At 44.3% G+C, this 18974-nt stretch overlaps 3 protein-coding genes across 7 annotated transcripts; 1 reads left to right on the top strand and 2 right to left on the bottom strand.

The window, feature by feature from the left end:
* Positions 1–132: 132 nt before the first annotated feature.
* LOC6525356 (glutamate--cysteine ligase) lies at positions 133–13856 on the bottom strand. Of its 5 annotated transcripts, XM_015190765.3 has the most exons (6): positions 13703–13856; positions 13107–13269; positions 2845–3472; positions 1630–2783; positions 1382–1563; positions 133–1312 (listed from the first exon to the last, which is right to left on the bottom strand). In XM_015190765.3, exons 3-6 carry the CDS (start codon positions 3467–3469, stop codon positions 1123–1125), a joined length of 2151 nt encoding a protein of 716 aa, XP_015046251.1. In that variant the 5' UTR covers positions 3470–3472; positions 13107–13269; positions 13703–13856; the 3' UTR covers positions 133–1122. The 5 variants fall into 5 exon arrangements, with proteins under 5 accessions (XP_015046251.1, XP_015046250.1, XP_015046253.1 ...); XM_015190764.3 differs by lacking the exons at positions 13107–13269; positions 13703–13856 and adding an exon at positions 5484–5573; XM_015190767.3 differs by lacking the exons at positions 13107–13269; positions 13703–13856 and adding an exon at positions 3573–3703.
* An 871-nt stretch (positions 13857–14727) lies between these two features.
* On the top strand, positions 14728–16832 carry LOC6525355 (testis-expressed protein 10 homolog). The gene has a single exon (XM_002101155.4). It carries the CDS (start codon positions 14828–14830, stop codon positions 16739–16741), a length of 1914 nt encoding a protein of 637 aa, XP_002101191.3. The 5' UTR covers positions 14728–14827; the 3' UTR covers positions 16742–16832.
* LOC6525354 (WD repeat-containing protein 46) lies at positions 16777–18829 on the bottom strand. Its single transcript, XM_002101154.3, has 2 exons — positions 17044–18829; positions 16777–16985 (listed from the first exon to the last, which is right to left on the bottom strand). Exons 1-2 carry the CDS (start codon positions 18718–18720, stop codon positions 16839–16841), a joined length of 1824 nt encoding a protein of 607 aa, XP_002101190.1. The 5' UTR covers positions 18721–18829; the 3' UTR covers positions 16777–16838.
* Positions 18830–18974: the final 145 nt, after the last annotated feature.

Raw genomic sequence — 18974 nt, 5'->3', positions numbered from 1 at the left:
TCGCAGGGGAAATCCCTTTGTAATAACGTTCACTAGGCATAAATAGTATATAAGTACAGTTTGTGTTTGATTCAGAAGGCATCATATCAAAAGTCCCTATTTTCTAGTACTAGACGACCCAATTCGATTAAGTTTTAAGATTCAACAATATTTTCCGTTTATTTGCTTGCTTGTGGTCACAATAAATCATAATCGTATCATAATGGTGAAACAATCACATACACAATAAATTATAATAGCACAGTGTTGTTTTTCGTTATATGTACTTATCATATCTAGTTTAATAACAGCAGGCCACTTTTAGACATATGTGTATTTGCGTGTGTATCTGTATTTGTGTGTGTGTGTGTATGTGTGTGTTAATATATCTATTAAAAAAAATAAACAACTTTTCATTGTACTTGCATTTATAAGAATAGGAATAATATAATAAATATATATGATGTAAACGAAAACAAACAGAAATACGCTTTTAACCTTGCCTCGTTTTGAACTATATGTATTCAATATTTTTGTAGGTCTTGTGGAACGGCACTTGGTTGAGATTTATGTTGCTGTTTTAGTTCTCGACGTTGGTATATAGTAGATTTCGAAGTTCCCTTTAGTTCTCTATTTAACTATGGCAAATCGGCTGTGTTCGATGGCTCGAGTATCTCATCTCGAAGTCCCATCGAAACGATGACGAGAGCATGGTGATGCGAAGGATTTTCTGGCTGGCGGGGGATCCTCCGGTAGGTGGATCCTCGTGTGCCCCATAACCATTCCTTAATCCATCCTCCTTCTCTTTCTCCATCTCCATCTTCATCTCATTCTCGATCTCCTTGTCTGCCTGACTTTCATTTCCAAAAGGTCATGCACGGCCGCAAAACATTTGTCCACAATTAGGATCTTGGTGCACGCTAATTGTTAATCCGTTTGAAATTATGCTATTAAATTATAATTGAATAAATGTTGCTCCGTATCCGTATCGTATTCATTCCGTTTCGTTTTGCCGATGCCTCCGCTCACTTTGCCCTCAACATATATGCCGCACTCCATCCGAACGGACCCACAAAACCCGAATCACATGCGCCGGCCACCGGCGGCCAGCTGCGTTGGACGCGTCCGCAGCGCGCTTCTCGATCATTTCTCCTCACAGCAGCCGTTCTTGGCCAGCTGCTTTTGCAATGCCGGCGGAATGAAGTCTTTCGTCTTCGTCTTGGAATGATAGCCTTGTCCGAGCAGCGCCGGTTCCACCTGCTTGCCCTCCTGGATGCCTTGTATGCGCTTCAGCAAATCGTAGTTAATGCGCTCGCTCACCACGGAATCTTGCCTGTTTAATACAAAATTCAAATATGGCATTAGTTCATCTAATGGCATTGGATCTAGGGATATAACTTACTTGTAATCCGGGTGGCTTAGCACCTGTTCACGCATCCAGGTGGCCGTGGTGATCAACTCGCCGGCGGCACGCTTCTGGATAAAGCGAAGATACTGTTCAATGGTGCAATGCGTATCGGTGTCCACCTCCATGGACTGCAAATAGCTGCGAATCAATGGTACCAGACCCGGAAATACGTTGGGCTATTGGGCGTAGATAATAGGATGGCATAAGTTTCTAAACCTCGTTATGGATATTGTTTCACTTACCTTTCCATTGAAGATCTCATTGATGGAAAGCAGCTGGAAAAGCTCGTTCTCCTCGTCATCGGTGTCGGTGTGATCGCTATCGGCGCCATTGGACGATCCATTGGAGGATCCATTGGTGCCGTTGGTCGTGCCGTTGGTGGTGCCATTGGTGTTGCCGTGACCATTCATCTTGGCCGAACCGTTGGTCAGAGGCTGCTGCTGCTCCTCCTGGTCACCGTTCTCGCTGCCATTTCCATTGGCCAGTCCATTGCCATTGAAAGTGGCCTTGCCATTGGTCTGGGCCTGAGCTTGAGCTTGTGCCTTGGCCGCCCGCTGCTCGGTGGTCTTCGAGGATTTGCGGAACCAAAACTTCTCCTTGCGACAGGCATCCCTCTTCTGGGCCGTCTGCATGTTCTCGTCCACCTTGCTGATTGGCGTGAGGAAGTTCAGCTGGTAGGAGAGGATCACACGTGTGAGCAGCACCACAAAGCACACGATGGCCGCATTCTCGAAATCACTGATCTGTGCCTCGCAAGGTCGGAACTCGACGCGCCATCCAATCGAGCTGTTCGGTGGCGGCGGCTTGAAGCGCATGGTCTGCCAGTTGGTGGATTGAATGTTCTCGAAATGATCCGTGTCCTCGTTGTCGTTTTGGTGCACCTTCTCGCTGAACAGCGACACGGTGTCGCGGATAAACAAATGGGCCACATGCTGGGCCAGCAGATGATCGATACCGCCCTCCACCAGACGCTGGTAGACCTTCTCATCGTAAGTGAGCGGCACATCGTTGTATTTGGCACCCTCCGGCGACAAATACGAGTCAATCGAATCGTACCGCGACTTGGCAATCCTGAACTTTTGCTTATCCAGCGGCGCCAGTCCGCGTTCCTCTTCCGTGCGGCAATCCACCGACGAGCTAATCACATTCCAGCGGCAATCCGACTCGGTTAGGTAGCCCCTGTAAATGGGCGAAGCGGCTGTCAAAGCCAACATGATGGGACAGAGGGGAGCCAGCTGGTCGTAGAGGCGACGCGCCTCCGTAATGTTGCACGCCTGGAAGGTCAGCTGCAGACAGCAACAGCCCATGCCGAAGCCCATGGCGTCCAGGAGCACCACGTCCGGCTCTCCAGGCGGAGCACCCTCCACCGGCAGCTTGGTCTTCGTGTCCTTGAAAACTGAAATGGTTAAGATACAAATTAGTTAATCGCCCTTTTAAGGTTTTTGTTAACGACTTACCCTTTAGCTTGATGGACACCTTCTCGCCGCGGCGCTTGCGAATGTTACGGGTGAGGGTCTTGAAGCGCGGATGGCCCGGAAAGATGGCCTCATCCGGGAAGTAGAGCGAGCGTGCTGAACTCAGAGGATCCTCGGGACGTGGCTGGGCAAGCGGATGGGTGAAATTGGATGCGCCAAGGCGCGGGAAATTCGTGATGGACATGACGCACTCGTCTTTGGCCAGCAGTTCGGTGACCTCCTCGCGACGATAGCGCATATTGGCCTCCACCAGATTGAAGTGAGCCATCAGACCGCCAAAGGGTTTGCCGGGTGTGCCCTCAATCATGTAGGCACCGTATTCCGGGCGCCACAGCGACTTGACACCCTTGGGATCGGCCAGTTCCTTCTCATTTAGCTGCGCCAGCAGATCCTGTGCGCGCAGCGCAACACGAGCCACCTTCTGCTCATCATCGAACTTGACAATGATGTACTCCACCTCGTCGCCCCATTTGAGAATGTCGCCCTGGCGATCCTTGAGTCTGTGGTACAGGTTGATGAACTGATTCACGCCATGCTCGCGGACATGATCAGCCAGTGCCTTGGTCTCCTCCCAGGAGAGTGGACTGCCCTCGCTTAGTAGACCCATGTTCTGCAAAGATATGGAAACGAAATCGAGTTACTATGTGCTCGCTGTTTAGAGGTTATTCCTGGCTGCTTCTTTCGCCATCCTGACCTGACCTGACCTGGACCTTATTGGTTGCCTGCCGAACATCGATCGAAACCGATACGTTGAGATGTGTGGAACAGACTACTACGACTACTGCGCCATTATCATCCGGCATTCCACTCCTCCGCATTCCAACTACACTTCACTACGCTTTCGTTTCCATTTCCATTTCCAGTGCAACTAGCACATTGTGCAATCGCATTCGAAACATAGAAAACAGCAATCGAGGCAATTGCAATTGGTAATTTGCATTTGCAGTGCAATTGCATAAACGATATGAGTGGATGGCCCATGGCGAAGGGAGATGAGAGCACAGAACAGCCCAGCGCAATTGCAGTCGCGATTGTTTTGATTCGCCTTATCAATAGCTTCAAAAATCTAATCAATACACAAACATCAAATAACAGTGCTGACTCTGTATGCTTAACCATTTGCTAACATTATAATCAATCATACATTTGCTAACATTAAAATCAATCATACAAAAGTATCATCAAAGATTTTCAAATGTGCAACTATGTACTTATGCATTGTTTATGCTTACTTTTAATTAAGTTGATAATTAAGTTTCTTGTGGGGTTTTTCGCACTGTGCAGGCGCATGCTTAATTATTAACACCCCGTCTCCACCGATCGCAAGTGAATGCCCTCCGTTGGCCCCAAGTTTGCCCCAAGTTTCGGTTGAAAGTCGAGTCCCCCGAATTCAATTAATTTATCTACGTTACGTTTGTGGACACACAAGTGCATTCGTGTGCCGCAATCGTGTGCATTATTTGTTGTTCGCTTTTTTTTTGTTGCTCTTGACACTCGCAGAATTTACAACATTTGAGTCAATTAATTGATAAGGTGCGACGACCAAATATTAATCAAATAATTGATAAGGTGGGTAAATCAGCCTTTGGGTATAATTCCATGTGCCATGTATTGTATGTAAGAATGTAGAATATATACATATGTATATATATATTAAAAAGTATATACTCGTATACTTAGACAGCCGACAAGTTGCTGTGCGCCACTAGAACTGATTGAATCATACGCGGGAATCGGAAATTTCAGATCGCAGATTTACGACCGCCACCAAAACACTCCACGAAAATCAACAAAAATCAACCAAAAAAAAAAAAACAAAAAAAAAACCATTAACCATAAACAACACTTCACTTCAGCTCAGTCCACTCAGTTCACTTGATGCGGTGTCCGATCCGCGATCTGCCAGCTTCCCTCGAAATCAAAGCCAGAGTTTCTGTTTCTGGCCAACTGGCGCCCAGTGGAGCGTATTGTGATGGCCAAAAGTATCATGGCCGAAATGAAACCACCGATCGTGGTCGAAAGCCATCTGAATTACAAAGGAATTTGGAGCGACAGCTTCGAGTTCAGTTCTCGCCGCGATTGTGTAATTGTTCAACTGGCAACTGGTAATTACCATTGAAAATTATATTCTATTTCGCAGTTTTCGGAAAATCTGTCAAAAGCGCCTATGAATTGCATATGGAAGTTTACTGTGCAAATTGCAAATGTTTTAAATGAACAATGTTTTTGTGTTTAACTGTGTTTCATTTATACAAAATGCTCAGGCTGAACTTAATTTGTTTTTAACCTAAAACTGTAAATGAAACTCAAGGATTAAATTAACAACGAACCGTAGGAATGGGAATGTTGCAAGACAATAAATTTAAATTGATATATTATTATAATATTAAATGTAAGTAGGTGAAATTTGTGGATCAATAACTACTGATCGTTAACTTATAATAACTTATAACTTATTATTCTTTCAAATTCTTTCTTGCATTGCTAACAATGCCCTACAGCAACATAATCCTTGAAAAGGATCATCACCGAAACTTGAACACAAGTTCACCAACAAAAAAAATAAAAAGCACTTGGGATTTTATGCACTGGGCTTCACTTTCGTTAAGGATACCTCTTACTTCTTTTGTGTAGCTCGCTGGTTATTAACTTAACACACTTTCAATATTCAATTGGATTGCAAAAGGCCAGAAGGTTTATGTCGCTCCACGGCCAAACGGCGACTAAATATATACGCAACCAGACTCCAGCTTTTTACGGAGCCGATGGCGATGGCGATGCGATCGGAGTGGGAATCGAAGTCGGGTGACGACGAACCGAAGAATCCGAATCCGAATCCGAGTCCGGGCAGCAGATGGATGGATTGGTGGATAGATGGACTGGGTTAAGTGGGCAACCGCAGCCGGAACGGAACGGAAGAGCAAGGAGAATGTGAAGCAGGGACTGGCCATATCGTCCATATCTGGACGATCGGAATCGGATCGGATCGGTCATAAACGGTACACGGTGCACGGTACACGCACTCGAAACGATCGAGTGCCATTATAATTATTTGAGCAGTTATTTATTATATTTAGAATTAGTCGGTTTGTTGGCGCGGCGTAAAGGAATTCACACTTTTTTTTTTTTTTTTGGCGAATTTGGTAATCTGCGGAGAAGGGTTTATTATATATATTAAGTTTACTACATATTTATAGATTTCAGGGGGCTTTTGGTTGCTAATTTACAACCGCTTTCCATAAAGATAGCGGCGAGACGGGGGAAGGGCGGTGGGCGGTGGGCTGTGGTGCCCATTCTGTCCACAAAATACTCGAAAGAAACGACATCTGAATTGTAAATAATCGAGCAATCGAGCTGCGGCTACTTTATAATATTCAATGCGTCAACGGAGAGGAAACGCATGGATTTCAATCGATTGCCCCCAGTATATCATCGTCTCGTTCGACTGCTAAATTTGTACCTGATTCCATGGCTCGCGAATTCGATGAAATTGGGAGTTTGGTCAACACCATGCCATTCCAGGTAGTGGCGTTGGCAACTCAGCTCCTCAACTTCGCAGGTGCACTGCCATTCCAAAGAATCCCAGCACCTGGAGATGTGCACCAGATGCACTACTCAGTTTTCAACCAGGTGTCAGCCAGTAACACCTCTTGCTTCGTAAGTCCAGCTCTCGTGGATTTTTCTATCTCATTTTCGATTTAATACCAAGCAAGCAAGCAATCTATCCATCAATCAGTTTACACTCACTCGAGTGCTGTTTATTTTTGGAGTATTAAAACTAAATACCTATCGTCTTACTTAATTCCTGCACTCGTGCTATTTCCTATCACAGCTGGCAACCAATTGATAAGCAACGCGACAAAAGATCAACAAGTTGAACGGGGAACGGGGAACGTGGAAAGCAGGGAAAGATTCGCACAAGGAGTGGACTCCTCTCGAGTGGACACTTGTGTGTGGAGGGACTTTATCAATGGGTTTCTGTATCTTCCTGGCTCGGAAATGGAAACGTACGCAAAAGCTAGATTGCTGGATTCTATTTACCGGCTGACTAGCTGCGACGATGCAAATGCGCTTAGATAATTGCACATCTCAATTGCACAAGTATACTGATATGTTACATATATCCATGTAAGTACAAATGCACAAATGCACATATGCACTTGATAGGGGGTTGGATAATGCCCAGCTTTTATTTTACAATCGGGATTAGGCAAATTACTGGGCGAAGTAAGAAAGCGGCTGTATGACGACGACAGTGTCGCTTTATCGTTACCAACTTTTCCCCACAATTGTGCAACTTTTCCCCACAATTGTGCAACTTCACTTATGCAATATGCCATATGCCATATGCCACTTGACTTTTATCATAAAAGTTTTCCATCATTTATCACTTATCTTTCATCCTACGCAATAGCTGGGAAAATAACCATGTAATAATCGTTTTGCTATTATTCCTGTCTATTTGCTTTTGCTACTGCTAATTAGTTTGTAAATTTTGCTTCTAATTAGATCTTAATTAGATCTCTTAGAATTATATGCAATTGCATATAGTATTTGAATATATATGAAACTGTGAACGCTTTTTCGATGCCTGATTTGCCTGATTTGTGATCCTGACCAACGCAATCGAATTTGCCGAAGGGCAGCCCACACGATGATTTTGAGTTTTTTGCGTTTTTTCGTTTTGTATTTGTTTTTCTTGCGTTTTTGGATTTTGCCATGTCATTTATGAAAACAGTAAGCGAAGCCAAAATGATACCATTTTGCGGCTGTGTTTGTTAGATTTAAAACTAAACAGCGAGTAGTAAGAGGAAAAGCCCAAGAATAATGCTGATGATTCACTCGACTTTCGGTGTCATTTTTGTAGTGAGATAAAAGATAAACAAATTGGAATTGGGAATTGGGAAGTCGCATAAATGAGTAGACTGACTGATAGGCCAAGTTTATAAGAAGCGGCATATGGCTGGGAAGTGAAAGGAATACTGCTGATTACAACTCTTTATCGACTATCGCGTATCGGGTGATATTTCGCTGGAAATTTGCCCAATTGTAGGTTTTCCCACGGCGCAACACACACTGCGTATACGTAATGCGAATTTGTATGCTTTTATTGTTTTGACATTTTGAAAGAATTTTGCATGGCGTCGCCAAATCAGCAAATCACTCAATCAGCAGTCATAAAGCACATGAACATGATCCTCGAACGGAAACCAAGCGAATCAGAACATCCGCCTTCCAAATACACAGAAAAAAAAAAACAGGCTTTACAAAAATGCTTTCACCAACATTAAAAACACTGATGTATTGCTTTAGCTTTGCACAGCTCGAAAAAACAAAATAAATAGGCTTTATCTGATTTGTTTATTAATAGCATTTGTTTGTCAGCAGATTAAAATTGTAATTTAACTTTTCCGCTTTTTGGGTATTTAATATAGATATACAAATTTTTACAACTTACTAATATAGCACATTTGCTATTTGTTTGTTGAACTGTATTCTAAATACTTAAAGTAGCGAAAATGTTTAGCAAACATGGCGTTTTCTCTGTGCACAACCAGAATTTCGAATCGAATGCGGAAAGAAGCAATAGAAAATGCAAAAGAAAAACACAAAATAATACATACACACAACTTGGCGATGCCTTTGCCATGTTTTTTTCCTCTTTTTTATTCAGGGTCGCCAGACAGCCAGTGAAATAGAAAACAAAACCCATTTGCCCATTTGCACATTTTCCACTCGCTGCAAAAATGAGCAAAACTTGCAGATATACAAATTGCATAGATGCACATTTAGTCGTACTCATAAACAAAACAAGTTGCAAAAATAAATTGCAATGTGATTTTGGTGAAGAAAACGGATCACTTGAGTGATGAGTTTGGTGCAAGTTCTTGGAACTGAAAGGAAATTGGCGGCCAAAAGCAAAGTGCATAGGAAAAATTATAAGATAACGGCCAGATTACGTATACGACTCATAAAACGGTCGTCGTCTGAATTGCGCTGAATTGCGACGTAATAAATTCTCTTTGGCCATCACAGTGGCGGCGGGCGGATTACGAGGGGGGTGTCTAGTACTGTGGGGCAGGGGGGGTGGGACAACTTGGGGGCCCGTCGGATGTCGTGGAGGAGGAGGAGCTGGTGCAGGAGGAGGCGGAAGTGGAGGAGCAGGTGGATGTGGAGGTGGAGATGGGCGTGTATTATGCATATGGGAACCAGGGCACTGCGTTCCGTCTGGCGAGGAATTTCGAGAGTGAGTTTATTAATTTCCTAATTGATTGCCAGTCGCGGAGTAATTACAGCAAGACTAACCCCAGCGCCAATCAAATATTAATAACTTCAAAGTTAAGAGTTGGATATTTAATGAGACCCAAACTAAATAGAGTTTCGATCGCAGCTGCCAGTTTCTTGATCATCTTTGTATGTATTTACTGGATTATGTATTTGCACAGACCTGAATTTTGTTTATAGCGCAGAAATTAGCAAACATCTTATATAGCCAGCCCCCCCTACAAAAAAAAACCCCCCTTTTTGGCTCACAAATTGATCGCTTTAATTGGCAAGAGCACGTGTGCGTCGATGGCTTGATCATTTTTGGTGGTTTTTTGTTTTTTTGTACGTTGCTAATTGTTATTGTTATTATTATTGCTGGCAGTGGATGCACTTGTGCAAATGAATGCGTGTATATGAATTGCTTCCCCAGTTGTGTTGTTTAATTAGCAACAGTCGTCTGTCGTCCGTCGTTCGTCGTTTAATTGCGTAAAATAGAGTGCAAACAATCGCAGGAGTGACGCACTCGATGGCAAAACACATCGAAACAATAGAGATATGAACATGTATATATACATATATATATATTAATGGGTATCTAGGCCCAAGAATCTGCTGCAGATTAAACTTTTCTCCAGCTTGATCGTGAATCATGTGACACTATTGCGCAGGCAGATGTTTTTACTTGACTTGTACTTTTTTGTAACTTCTGTTTGCCTGTTTTCGCCATACGAAGATTGCTAATTAAAAACAGTTTTATATACATTTCAGATAAATCAACACAAGGCAGCCCTATAAACTATAAAAACACTACAGATAGCTCCGCAGTTGAGAAGCAGCTGGAAAAGGTTCCCATGGATCTTTAGAGTCCTTGGGTTTTGTTTAAAAGCAACTAACTTAATTCCAGTGTAAAGCCATAATAACAACAACAACAAAGATGTGACTTATCGCCTTCGGTTGCTGGAAATTCATTTCCTGGCAGCGACACCTAACACCTAATTAAGTGCACTGCACTTGAGGGATGAGTAATAAAGTTTGAGTTAAGATCGTTGTTAATCGCAAACTTCGGAAGTGAGTTAGTCACGCGATCACGACGCAGCATACAAACTTAACTAGCATATTTTATGCTAAATACATAAACTATCACGGCCATTGAATTGCGTCACTAGCGTTCGTTTTACATTCGCTGAATTCGATAAACAAAACTCAATGGAAATAACATTTTATTCAGAATCTGAACAGCTATAGTAGGTACCTTCTGAGCTTTTATGTCTGAAGAAGTATTTCATAAATACTTTGATTACCTTTGATTTACATACCAAATCAGTTGATAACCTCAACTATGCGCAGTTCTTCCAAGAAGCAATTAAAAAGCTAAAACAAGGACACGACGCGCACTAAAAAACGATGGCAATCACAGGTAATAAGTATTAACAGTGTGGCTGTAAAAACGATTACTCAAACGAGTTAACTGCTAATGCGCATCGGCAAATTGTCAACTGCTGGAGAGTGGGGCCTAAAACTACACAGCGAGAAAAGGGTGAGAGATTTGTGCCATTCAAGTTGAATAGTGGCTTGTAATGTCAAGCTGATTTGCATGGCTACAGTGTTGATTGTATGATATTTTCCAAAACATCATGCAGATAAAACAAAAAATTAATTGATAGCATCATGCTGATAAGGTTTTTAGATAACAGTCCATAAACTGCAAGATATCATGGCGATGTGATTTTTCGTAATTAACACATAATCAGTCATGATTGCACGACCATTTTCGCTCTGTGTAGCAAATGCCTATGGCATTTCGAGTGGGTTTCGTGGTGCGTGACAATGGACGGGATTAGGCCGCTCAATAAAGACGAACTTAAGGCAAGGCCAAGCGGCACTATCTGAACGGACCCTGGGGCGTATGCGTAATATACTTAACTATCTGTAGTGTATGATATGTAGGTATAGGTATGATGTGTAGCTACATATCTATATAGATACATATTACAGTTGACAACATTTGGGGGCAAGTCATGGTGCGATAATAATGGCAAAAGGCATTGAAAGGCATTGATTGCTTTTCGCACGCCGCTATCAAACAGCAAACAGTCGTAACTGATCGTGAGATGCGTGTGAGAAGGAGAGGGGAGTGTGGGGGCACAAGTACAGGCAACACTAAATGTAATGGCAAAGAGTTAACCTTAAACTCCAGTTCATATCGATTGACAGCCAGCTACTTTTCAAAATTAATGTAAATTGTAAACTATTAAGGAAACGAGCATGTTTATAGTTTTGTCATTTGTAGTACCTCGAAGCGAGTCATCACTGTACAGCCAACGCGTGAGTCACGTTCATAGTTCGTGAGATATTTCTGCATTCTCATGCTGATGGATTAGGAAAGTGAAGTGATATGATATTTGGTTTTTCGGCTGCCTCTCACACTCTTTCGCTCCTTTTTTTCAGTTCCCCTCTTCCCCCTTTTTTATCCCCACCTTATCCGCAGTGACGTCAGTTGGAAACTTTGCATATTGTGGTGAAATTACTTATTAATTACTCGATTCCTTTGGCGGGGATCATTTCTCCTGGTGCGTAGCTGCCTGGAGAGGAATACCCCATTGGAGCTCGGTCAGACGCGGCGTATGAGCAATGCGCTCGCGTGCTCTATGACGTCACAGTTGCCGGCAAACAGTGACTGGGCAAATCGAAGCCAACAGCGGTGCCTTATATCGGTGATTAGGCACCCATTGCAGCTACACATTTTTCGATTGGTCATGCCAAGTGGGAGAATATTAGAATGCCAGAAGTTTCCACCCAAGGTCGCCCATTTTTTACCACCCGAAAATCTAGTATATATGTATGTATGTATTGTACAAACATCAGATGAGGGAAAAATGGGTGTAAATCGCATGCACATACAAATGAACTAATGTCAAGGCTGTGACCGCAACAACCACACACACACACACACACACCGGCAAGTACAACTACAAAGTACAACAAAGTCCGGCGGATACTTAAAATCGAATTGCCCGGTAATTACGAGCGGCCGCAAACATAGAAAATCAATACAAAAACAACAAAACAAAAAAAAAGCAGAAATAGTTGGCCGCCCTGATAATTACGCATTTACAAAATGTACCTATAGACACAATTATTAACAACGTGGGCCATCAAAATAGTGAGCATAGCTGCGAAAAATAGGCTGTTAATCGAGAAATTATATTCGCTTCCCGGGAAGTTCACTTCATGTTCCATGTGATTCATCATAAAGTTGTTTGCTTATTACATGATTACTCATTATAGTTTGATATATAATTAAAAAAAAAATTAATTGTTTTGTAAGCTCCTAATATTTTGTCAACAACTGTGGGCCTAGCGGAGCCCAAGGCCATGCCACTTTGACCCCCTTTGAGCGGAATCATTATAAAAGCTGCAGCGTCACTAGTGTTAAATGAAATACCAGTAATAGCAACAACAACATCGACGAGGGAGAAAGGAAAACACCAGCAGCAACAACAAATTGCCGGCAAAAAACGGGAAGGCGCAAACGCACACACGCGCAAACATAAACAACGGTACACGCGCGCGCTGACGTTCCAATTAGAATATGCGGCCATTGGCTGGTGTCCTCTCAGCTGTTGCGTTGTCCAATCGGAATGATTGTTATACAATTTATTACCATAACAAAGGCAAAAAGAGCTACTATCACACAAAATAAACCAAATGCCGATATGGTTTTGGGTTGTATTGAAAAAGTAGGCTACAAAATATGTCTTAACTGAAGCCCCCCTCACAGAAATGCGGTTGCGCCACTGCAAACGCTAATGAATGTGTTCCACAGGTCTTTTTTCGTTAGTTTCCCATATATGTTAAAACTAACATCTAATATCTAACAACTCGCGATTAAGACATTTGAATTGTAATTCTTATATGCAAACATACTATGTATTTCAAATAGATTACCATTTTCATTATTAAAAATGTGCACTGACCTGCTTTTGTTCTTCCTCGCTCTGTTTCGCTCTCTGCCGCTCTCTCGCTGCAGTTTTGATGGGTTGTGTAACGTTATTTGCCGAATTTACCGCTGTTTTTGCGCTCTCACTATTACCTTTATATGTTATTGGTGTTGCGGTGTGTGCAGATGTGTGGGTACTTCTATCGAAATCGAAATCACGATTATTAGTATTACAAGAACAAAAAAAGAAAAATAACAAATGATTCTGTTAGCAGGTCGCGTGTTTTCCTCACTTCACACCCTCTAATTTACAGCTGCGGCGTCAGCTGCTCTCTTTGGATGTAAACAGATAATGCGGACAGGTTTCTTTCAAATTTTGATTTTTTTTCTCTGTTGCTGGTTCAGCTTTGGTTTTAATTATAGAAATGCGGCTGCCACCGGAATAGAGATCGAGAAATCTCTATAATCATGGGCGAAATTCACGCGAAACGTGCTCACCGCCCGGAAAGGTTCTTTCAAATTGGAATTGTGCTGAGTGTGCGGGTGTAAAGTGTGTGTGTGTGTGTGTGTGTGTGCGGCGTTGTGGTGGTGTGCGTGTGGGTATTTCACAATAATTATTTCACTCGAAATTACCGTATTTATTTTGTATATTTGTAATTTCATTAAACGCGACTTTGGTATTGCGTTTCCTTTGCCGCCTAATTCTCCGTCAACGTAAACAGCGTTATTAACACAAACGAATGCCAAAAACAATAAAACGCTCCACTTTAAATACAAATTTTGAATGTGACCAGCTGCTGGTATGCCGGAAACGGTGCTGTGTCAAGCGTTAGGTTGTTTCGCCACCCGATATCGATAGTCCGATAGGCGTGCAGCACGTGTTGCTTAAATTAAATTATTAATAAGTTTTTTATATTTAAAGCGTTTGTTTTCCGGTAGATTTTGGTTTTCCTTATATAGTTCTTATATTTCTAATTTATTATCACACATTATTTCGTTAGGACTTTCTAATTTGAAAATTCTTCCTTTTTTTTTATATATATTTCTTAAACATTGACTGATCGTTTAAAAGTTAAGCAACGTTAAATGTGTTATAATTAACATGATTTTCTGTGTATATTTTTTTTAATTTGTTACTCCACATAATTATTTTAGTTATCCAGAACATTCTGCAGTTTGTGATTTCACCACAATTTGCAATGTCACATTTGATATCCTAAAAAGCTTTTGAGTTTTGGAGATTAATGTTTCGGTATACTTATAGCTCTATAATAAACAACTTAAAAGTGATTTGGAGGCAAATTTATTTAATTTTTCTTAGATTTAAGAAATTACAATATGTTTTCGTAGGCAACAGGATCATGCAAGGATATTTAACTTATTAATAGTTTAGATTAGTGTACTGCCTTTGAGAAAAATAAACTTTTTAAGAAAGGTTTTTATTGTTGAAACGTAAAAAATTAAAAATTTATATTTGTTGCTCTTATGAAGAAATGATCATAAAATCAGGATGAACATTAATTTCTTGAAAAACAGACGAGCTTACAATTAACCAGTAGTTAGATTTATAAGAAATTTATTTTGAAAAAGCTTTCTTGTTTAAGTTCTCTTAAAAAAAAAGGATTTTATAGTATCTACCAGATTGGATGCCTTGTATACATACTTGGTCACACTGTCTACCGGCTGAGTTTGGTGCGCACATGTTTTGATTGTTTTCATTTCGTAAATCAACCTCCGATATTCTTCCGAGCTGGAAAAATGGGCGGCCACCACAAGAAGAACCTGCGTGCGGAGAAGGCCAAGGTGAAGCTGAAGGGCGCCAAGCTGCCCAAGGGCCTGAACGTGACCAAGACGGACTTTAAGGTGCGCAAAATTGAGATTCGTGAGCAGCTCAAGGAATCCTCCTACTCGGAAACTGGCCAGCGACAGTTTAATCTGAAGGAGACGCTCTCCCGCCTGAAGCATCACAGTGTCAAGTTCCGCACTGATGCACAGCGCAATGTTCGTGATTCCCTGAAGTCCGGCAATGCGGACCATCTAATTGGTCATCTGAACGAGCTGTTTCAAGGAATTGCAGCCGGCGCTTTGGACATGGAGAGGTCGGCGCGACAGGAATCATTTAAGACCCTTGATGTCATGCTGGAGGCCCTGCAGCCGCAGGCAGTGGCGCCCTTCTTCCATGTCATTGCCACCTATTTGCGTTGCGCCATGACCCACGTGCTGCCCGCCATCCAGGAGGACTCGCTCCTCATGCTCGACGTCCTACTGCTGCGAGTACCGCCGGCTTTTCTGGCAGAGCGGAGTGCCAGCACCATTATTGGCAACTTCATCGACATGATCTCCCGCGCCCGCCACGACAACGAGCGTTCGAATCGCACGTTAACATTGAACCTAAGTCAGGGCAAGCAGACGACTGTGAAGTGGCGCACCAAGGTGCTTATCCGACTGCAGCAAATTCTCGGCACTCTGGTCACCTCCAAGACGGCTAAGCCAGCCGCTGCCCGTGTGGTTCACTTCGAGGAGATGCGTCCGCAGTACTACAATGTGCTGTGTCCCGTGCGCCACGACAACCGCGATCTGCATGCCATCCTCAATGAATCCAAGCTAACTGCGGAAGGCACGCAACTGCATACGTACGTGCAGCAACTGCTTCCTCTGCTCCAGGACAACTGGATGGAGGTGCGACCGCAGGAGCAACAACCTTTGCTCAACCAAGATGCGGCGGCCAGCCTGCATGTGGTAATTGGCCTAATGAGTCTGCTCTGGAACCTAATTGAGCAGCATGAGGCGGAACACAGTACCACGGAACTAAGCGATTGGCTGAGGAAAAACTATGCCCAGAAGTTTCTGCTTAACTTTTTGGCCAAGGACGGCAGTCGTTTTCCTTACCAACAGATACCTTTGGCCACCAAGAAGTCAGCTAAGGAAAAGGGAGCCATCGATGGCGGAGAACTATGTATGCCGCAAAACTTGGGCATTGTCCGGCTGACCTGTAAGTTCTTTCCGCGTCCCGTCGAAAGACAGACCCAAATGTTTGCGCATTTGGTTGACTACATGCAAGAGAGTTTAAATCGCCTCAATACACTGTCACCGGAGCAGCAACTCTCACTGGTGGCTTCTCTGCGTGCGCTGCTCTTCGAAAACGCGATATCGCTGCTGAACATCGTGGCGGAGCCGTTGACCAGCCTGTTGAGCGCAACCAGCGAGGCCTATGTGGGCCAAAGATTCACCACACGCGAAGGCGTTGCCACTCGAGTGCTGAACCTTCTCTGCGAGATTGTGGAGCGTTCGGATTTATACACGCGCTTCGGCGGCGAACAGAGATTCACTTCCTTTTTGAGCTATCTGCCGCAACTTCTGCTGAAGCCAACCGTGGGTGAGAGTACTTTGCGAGCTATGGCCACGCTCTGCCGCCAACTGAATGGTGTCTTCATGGCCGCGCTAGTCCAGTCTGCTCCTGAGATAGTCAGTCACTTGAATAAGCTGCAGATCACGGGCGATATCGAAGGCCAGGACAAGTTTGAGAACCAGAAGCGAGTAGTCAACTTGTACTACTATGCCAGAGAATTGGATAAAGAGGGGAAACTGGAGCGTTCAGTTAAACAGCTGGAGGAGCAGGTGGAGAGCAAACGAATTGCTGATTACCTAAAGGCTGTAGTCGGCTACAACTAGTGATTGCCGTCCGCTATGCAAACTCACAGTCTTTGTTTAGCTTCTACAATTAGTTTAATGTTTACATTATATTCCTCACGCTTAAGACGAACTCTGCTTAGGTTTTCTGTTTTTTGGGTGGCTTGGGCTTGAAACGATCCAGGACGGAGCGTGGTGCCTTGGCCTTTCCCTTGGCACCCGCCTCGTTGGTTGTGTGCTGCTTGATTACGTTCTTCTTGGCCTCCCGCACCTCGGCAATAAACTCCTGCGGGGAAAAGACTTGGTTTAGATGGGCCTAAGAGTGAAATGGACCTACTACGCACCTTTCGCTTGGCATCCTTGACGATCTGTTTGTTGCGCGCCGCCTTGGCAGTGCCACCACGTCCCTTCATCTTGTGGCGGGATTTCATGTTGATGCTCGGCGCCTTCAAATGGAACAGCTTCCGCTTGGCATCGATCTTCTCCTGCAGCGTGGGCGCATCCACGCCAGTGATCTCTTGTGGGTCCAGAGTGATCAGTTCGGACGGAATCTTCTCCAGCAGAGCGTGAACCTCGTGCTCGCGTCGTTGCTTCGATGTCTCAAATGGATTGTCTTCCAGAGCATCGAAGTTTGGCTCTCCAGAGCCGGGCACCAATAGCGATTGGAAGCCCTTCGCCGTGGCCACACCAAGCACATCTTCGTACGGGCAGAAGCGCAGTCCGTGGACAAAGGCATCGCAGCGTTGGCGTATATACGGCAACCGTGTGCCGTCACCCGAACCTCCGCCGGAGAGCAGATCCGAGTAGGTCTCCAGATAGGTGCCCTGCGATAGCGCCAGCATGCCGCGTTGCGACACATCCAGTTCGTTGGCGGGCAGACGCAGCTGGAAGTGAGTTAGCGGCTTGTCCTGCACCAGCATCCGAATGTCCCACACTTTCACAGCCCTATCCAGTCCAGCGGTGACCAAATGCTGACCCTTGGGGTCCACAGCCAACGCAGTCATTGCAGTCGAGTGGCACAGCAGCTTAGCCAGCGGCTCACGCACCTTGGGCGACCACATGGACACCACGCCACGTCCGCCGCCAATGCAGAGTACACCATTCCTGGGATTGTGTCGCATCATGCGTATATCGCCAAGACCCGTATTGAAGTTACCCACCAGTTCGCCAATGGAGACGTCCAGCCAGGAAGCGTAGCCCGCACTGTTGCCGGCGGCCAGAAGGAAGTGATAGGGCAGGAAGTCCAGGCGATTGACCCGATTCAGCCGCTTGATGCAATGCAGTTCGGTACCCTTCTTGTCGTAGAAATAGACCCAGCTCTTCTGGGCCACCGCGTACATGGTGGGCACATGCAGCCACTGGACATCCTCGACGCTCTCCATGGCATTGAATTCGCAGTGCAGCCGCTTGGTCACCCAATCGAAGGCGGCCACATGACCGCGTCTGCCGCCGAGCAGCAAATGCCTGCCGTTCTTGGTGTAACGCATTTGGTATGGACCGAATTCCATGTTCAGATTGAAATGCTTGGCCGACGACTGGATATCCACGTTGTCAGCAATCTGGGACTGCCTAAACTCGGCGGTGGTCTCGCCCTCATCCGCCTCTAGCTGCCCAGCGGTTTCCTGGAGTAGAAGCTCCGTGCGGGCCGCCTGCTCGGTGGCATATTCGAGGTATACCTCCTTGCGCGTCTGCTGCTCCTTGAAGTGCCGCGTTTTCACACCTTTTGGCTGCACTTGCTCACCACGTGAGTACTTGTCGAGGATCTCTTTGGGAATCGGATTCTTCTTGGGCCTGGACTCCAGCTCTTCTTTTGTGGGTTTGGCGGCGGGCTTCGCAGGACGCGACTTCTTCGTTTTATTCAGCATACTAATGAAATCTCCAGTGAAATTTTGTCGGTTTTTGCTGAACACTTTTACGTGTTTCAGTTCGCCGTCGCCCGTTTCAGTGGGCTTTTGCTCCTCGAAGTAGCGTTTGTAGGGCGTCTTAGCCTTTGGGCGCCCTTTTGGCGCTACTTTGGTCATCTTGATGGATCGGCAAGGTGAAATGAACTTAAAAGCTGGCTTAAAACAAAAATAATTTGAATTTTGACAACAACGTGCACGTGCTGCTTCTTCTTCTTCAAATCAGCTGTCTTGCAGTGTGACCAGGTGGCGCTGGCATAGTAAGCCACAGGGCGCTCTAAATACAAGAAAAATATCGTAATTCAAAAATATTGGGCGCGCAATTTAAATCAATCTTGAAATGAAATAAACAAAAAAGGTTTATTTGAAGTACG

This window comes from Drosophila yakuba, chromosome X (genome assembly GCF_016746365.2).
Source record: "Drosophila yakuba strain Tai18E2 chromosome X, Prin_Dyak_Tai18E2_2.1, whole genome shotgun sequence".
Taxonomy (NCBI): Eukaryota; Metazoa; Arthropoda; class Insecta; order Diptera; family Drosophilidae; genus Drosophila; species Drosophila yakuba.
This window is presented reverse-complemented; position numbering and strand designations above follow the sequence as displayed.

What these genes read in the sequence shown, in the direction of transcription:
- LOC6525356 (XM_015190767.3), bottom strand. Translation starts at nt 3,680, where the DNA reads ATGCGGAGGAGTGGAATGCCGGATGATAATGGCGCAGTAGTCGTAGTA. An exon ending in TTCGGCAGGCAACCAATAAG is followed by an intron (nt 3,473 to 3,572) that starts GTCCAGGTCAGG and finishes ATATCTTTGCAG; the next exon opens with AACATGGGTCTACTAAGCGA. An exon ending in ATGAGATCTTCAATGGAAAG is followed by an intron (nt 1,564 to 1,629) that starts GTAAGTGAAACA and finishes TACGCCCAATAG; the next exon opens with CCCAACGTATTTCCGGGTCT.
- LOC6525355 (XM_002101155.4), top strand. Translation starts at nt 14,828, where the DNA reads ATGGGCGGCCACCACAAGAAGAACCTGCGTGCGGAGAAGGCCAAGGTG.
- LOC6525354 (XM_002101154.3), bottom strand. Translation starts at nt 18,720, where the DNA reads ATGACCAAAGTAGCGCCAAAAGGGCGCCCAAAGGCTAAGACGCCCTAC. An exon ending in TCAAGGATGCCAAGCGAAAG is followed by an intron (nt 16,986 to 17,043) that starts GTGCGTAGTAGG and finishes TTTTCCCCGCAG; the next exon opens with GAGTTTATTGCCGAGGTGCG.